This window comes from Fusarium verticillioides, chromosome 2 (assembly GCF_000149555.1).
Source record: "Fusarium verticillioides 7600 chromosome 2, whole genome shotgun sequence".
Classification (NCBI taxonomy): Eukaryota; Fungi; Ascomycota; class Sordariomycetes; order Hypocreales; family Nectriaceae; genus Fusarium; species Fusarium verticillioides.
Window position 1 is genome coordinate 3,600,781 of NC_031676.1, and position 3,374 is coordinate 3,604,154.

Below are 3,374 nucleotides of genomic sequence, written 5' to 3' on the forward strand. Positions count from 1 at the left end.
GACATAATTGAGTTTGCTTGTAGTACCACGCCAAGTCGGCAGTTGAGATGCTTACGTACAGCAGTCAATCAAGCTTCAATATCCCTTGTAAACGCAGCATTTCGTCAATCATGATGTTCATTTCATTATTTACTGATTGCAATGAAGCATATTCATCTTTAGACACTCCAAATCGAGATGCGTCATAAAAACATCAACCTCAAAGATGGCTTTTAATAGTCTTTAGCCAACGTCTCTCGTCCCGTTCGTACGGACTTGCATGGCGGCAGTGGTAGATGAAAACAAGGTTCACACCTCAGAAGCATAACGTTGGACAACGGAGATGCCTACTAATCTACAACGGTACCTATCATTCATGTGTTGGTCCAGGCGCTGTTGACAGTCTCTGGGCCGTGAGTTAACTTAGATCATGTCTAGCCTGGAATCGAATAGCGTCAGATCGAGGTCCAGACCTGTCTATGGTGATCTTGAGCTGGTAAAAGTCAATTCATGTCAGTATCGAGATGGACTGTACTGCAGACAAAAGGGCCAGACTCTTTGCCTTGTTACTTAGTGAATTGCTACAGAAACTTGCTTTTTGGTGTTGTGCCACTTCTGGTGATTTGCCTGCAATGATTTGGGGGCCATTGTTTGATCTGCAGCGTCAAGGTTGGTGGTAATTGAATGCATCCAATATTTCAACACTTTGTCCACAGCCTGCCTACAGCTGAGAATGATATCCGTCCATCTACTCACCTTTTACTGTACATACACGCAGACCCACGCCCTTTTCCGTGACCCTTTTCCCTTTTTCAATCCCCCTCTCATTTCATTTCATTTCATCACATCTCCTCTCCTCTCGCTCCTGATCATCCGCCACTCCTGGCAACAGTACCATTTGCCACTAGAGCAGACGAGGGTCCAAATCCTCCCTGACTCCCTGAGAAGCCGGCGTGAGTCTTGACCCGAGCCTGATTTCGCTCTTTTCTTTGTTATCCGTAGCCGTAGGAGCCGGCAGGACCACGTACGTCGGTACCGAAGAGGCCAGGCCATGCACACACAGAGAGAGGCCCAATAACATGACGGATATAATGCCAACTTGTAACACAACAAAACGCCCGGATTTGGCCCATGCAACCCTCCTTGGCACGTGGAGGTCCCTAGGTAGGACTCGGACTCAGAAAAGGTCTCCCAAATCCCAATCCCAATCCCAATCCCAAAATACTTCAAGTACATCCACTTCCACACCCCTAGCACTCCGGTCTGTTAGTGGTAACCGCCGAGCCAGCAACACCTCACTCACTCGCATACCGGTCAGGTCCAGCAGGTCACATAGCGCATAAAAGTCTCCGTAGCATATCAGGAAAGGAGGGAGGGGGACAGACATAATACGCAATGCAATACGGAAAATGACACCCAACAGAACAGAACAGAACAGAACAGACAAAGACAAATAGACGAGGCTCTGGGGCGCAAGTTCTGGAAAGCGCCTCAGTCGTCTAGCTCAACTCGCACATGCACATGGAACATGGAGCTGAAGCCCACCTCTCAAGCCATCGACTGACTATGGCACATTACCCGAGGCTCTATCTATTCAGCTCCGTCTGTCCACGCGAGTAGATAATAAACGAGGTAAACGATAAAGCAAAACCAGTAACTGAGTTGCGCTACCCACATGCATGTCCCTTGATCTTGATCTTTACCAGGAAGGTCAAGGTCTATCATATCATACCATACAGTACCATGCCAACTCTGTTCTAGCTCAGCCAGCCTCATTCACTCGTTCATTCATTATCTAGTTGGACTAGACTCACTCATCAGCCCAAAATCCTTGGGCCACTTTCATCACATCACAATCATCATGAAACACAGCCAGCTCATGATTCGTATACTTCACTTCACTTCAATGCAGTCAAGTACAAAGCGCTATGCACATTTCATCATCTAATTTGTCTCCATGGCTCAAGATATCTATTCAACCAACACTAACAAGAGTGTAAGTGGCCAAACCAAGCGAGGTCTCTCGACCCCGCAGCCGCCATCTTTGTTGTTTGTTTGCCTCCTTGCCTGCTTTCAACCTTTGCCAGTCCAATCCAATCCAGTTCAGTTCGGTTCAGTGTCTGCCCAATATACATTCGGATGCATACAAGCGTATGCCGTATGCATTCCCAAAACGCCTCACTTGTCTTCTTTTCCTTCGCCATTCCAAATAAACAATTCATCCATGCATCTTGCAGTCGTTACAGAAATCACGTAGTCGAGCGCTTCGACCCTGTGTACATAAAACGAATGCAGACGAGTAAACATCCTCTCGCCTGTGACATAGATACCTTTGCCAGCACAAAAGAAGTGAAAAGTGTGGAGTGTGAAAGTGTTCAAAATATCAAAACCCGCCATGCTATGCCTCGTAGGGCTCATTTCCAACGCCTAACCCAAAATCTCAAAGTTCCTTATCTTTCTTTCTTTCTCTCTCGTCCATGCCAGCTGCCCTATTGGTGCTGGATTAGACCAGGCGAGCCAGGCATTGACAGAGGCGTGGCAGGGTAATCGAAGCCAGCCTCCGAGCAGTTGGCAGAGTGGTCGAAAGAATGCGACAGCGGAGGAGTCTGCGAACCCCATCAGCAACGTGGATCTCGTACAACCCCACGGGGTGTTTGACTGGCGTGACTCACATGAGGGTTGGACTGTTCGTATGGGCTACCAGAGTTGAACTCCATGGGTGGCATGTAACCGTAGGTCATGTAAGGAGTGAGTCCGTCGTCACTAGGGTACGTCTCCCGCTTGATGGCATCGCTAAAGTGCGTCATGGAAGGAAGTGTCATGGGCACTGTAGACGCTGTCATGTAGTTGGGGTAGGCATCAGCGGTTGTGATGGCTGGGTATGACTGAGTAGAGCCGTAGGGCGCGAGGAGAATCTCATCGGGAGCAGGGTATGTTGAGTATGTGAACTGAGGTGGGCTGTCTGAGCGAGCTCGATCGTCGTAGTTGCCAGAGAAGAAAAGCTCGTCAGTGTGCTCCATGGGAGGAGTGAACTGGCCCTGTGAAGCAACAGACTTGCTGGGAGCGCCGGATTGCGATTTTTGAGACTTGGGTGCGGAGGGGGATCGCTTCGACTTGGTAGGCTTCTGTGGCTGCTTGTCGGACTCGGCATCGTCAGAAGAACCAGCACGGCGCTCGAGGTCTTCAAGGCGGCGCTTGAGCTTCTTGCCTGAAAAGGACTGTTAGTTCTGCGAAAACAGCTTATGAGGCTCCAGAGTAAATCTAGAGTCAAGCAGGCTCAACATACGGTAGTTGCGCTGAGCAATGCGGTTCTGTATTCTTCGGCGCTCAGCAAGGTCAGAGATCTTGGTCCAGTCCTCGTCGGGGTTGGCAGAAGCACTGAAGGCACTGCTTGT

General features: G+C 49.3%; 2 protein-coding genes across 4 annotated transcripts in view; both read right to left on the reverse strand.

Annotated features, from left to right (window-relative positions):
- Positions 1-595: 595 nt before the first annotated feature.
- FVEG_15345 (hypothetical protein) lies at positions 596-1,400 on the reverse strand. Of its 2 annotated transcripts, none has more exons than XM_018904468.1 (2): positions 1,291-1,400; positions 596-1,235 (listed from the first exon to the last, which is right to left on the reverse strand). In XM_018904468.1, exons 1-2 carry the CDS (start codon positions 1,364-1,366, stop codon positions 814-816), a joined length of 498 nt encoding a protein of 165 aa, XP_018748016.1. In that variant the 5' UTR covers positions 1,367-1,400; the 3' UTR covers positions 596-813. The 2 variants fall into 2 exon arrangements, with proteins under 2 accessions (XP_018748016.1, XP_018748017.1); XM_018904469.1 differs by having other exon boundaries at positions 1,283-1,400.
- A 503-nt stretch (positions 1,401-1,903) lies between these two features.
- FVEG_03831 (hypothetical protein) overlaps positions 1,904-3,374 on the reverse strand; it is a gene marked incomplete at its 5' end in the record, with an annotated part of 2,472 nt that continues 1,001 nt past the window's right edge. Inside the window, 3 exons of one of the 2 annotated variants that reach the window (XM_018891495.1) lie at positions 1,904-2,585; positions 2,652-3,187; positions 3,266-3,357. In XM_018891495.1, coding sequence (XP_018748014.1) covers positions 2,469-2,585; positions 2,652-3,187; positions 3,266-3,357 — 745 coding nt within the window. In that variant the 3' untranslated portion in view covers positions 1,904-2,468. Of the gene's footprint in view, positions 3,188-3,265; positions 3,358-3,374 lie in introns of both variants that reach the window. The other variant, XM_018891496.1, reaches the window with a different exon arrangement.

Bases quoted from the DNA above. Each gene is read 5' to 3' on its own strand.
- FVEG_15345 (XM_018904468.1), bottom strand. From the start codon at position 1,366: ATGTCTGTCCCCCTCCCTCCTTTCCTGATATGCTACGGAGACTTTTAT. The intron at 1,236-1,290 runs GTATGCGAGTGA...AACAGACCGGAG, and splicing joins TGACCTGCTGGACCTGACCG to TGCTAGGGGTGTGGAAGTGG.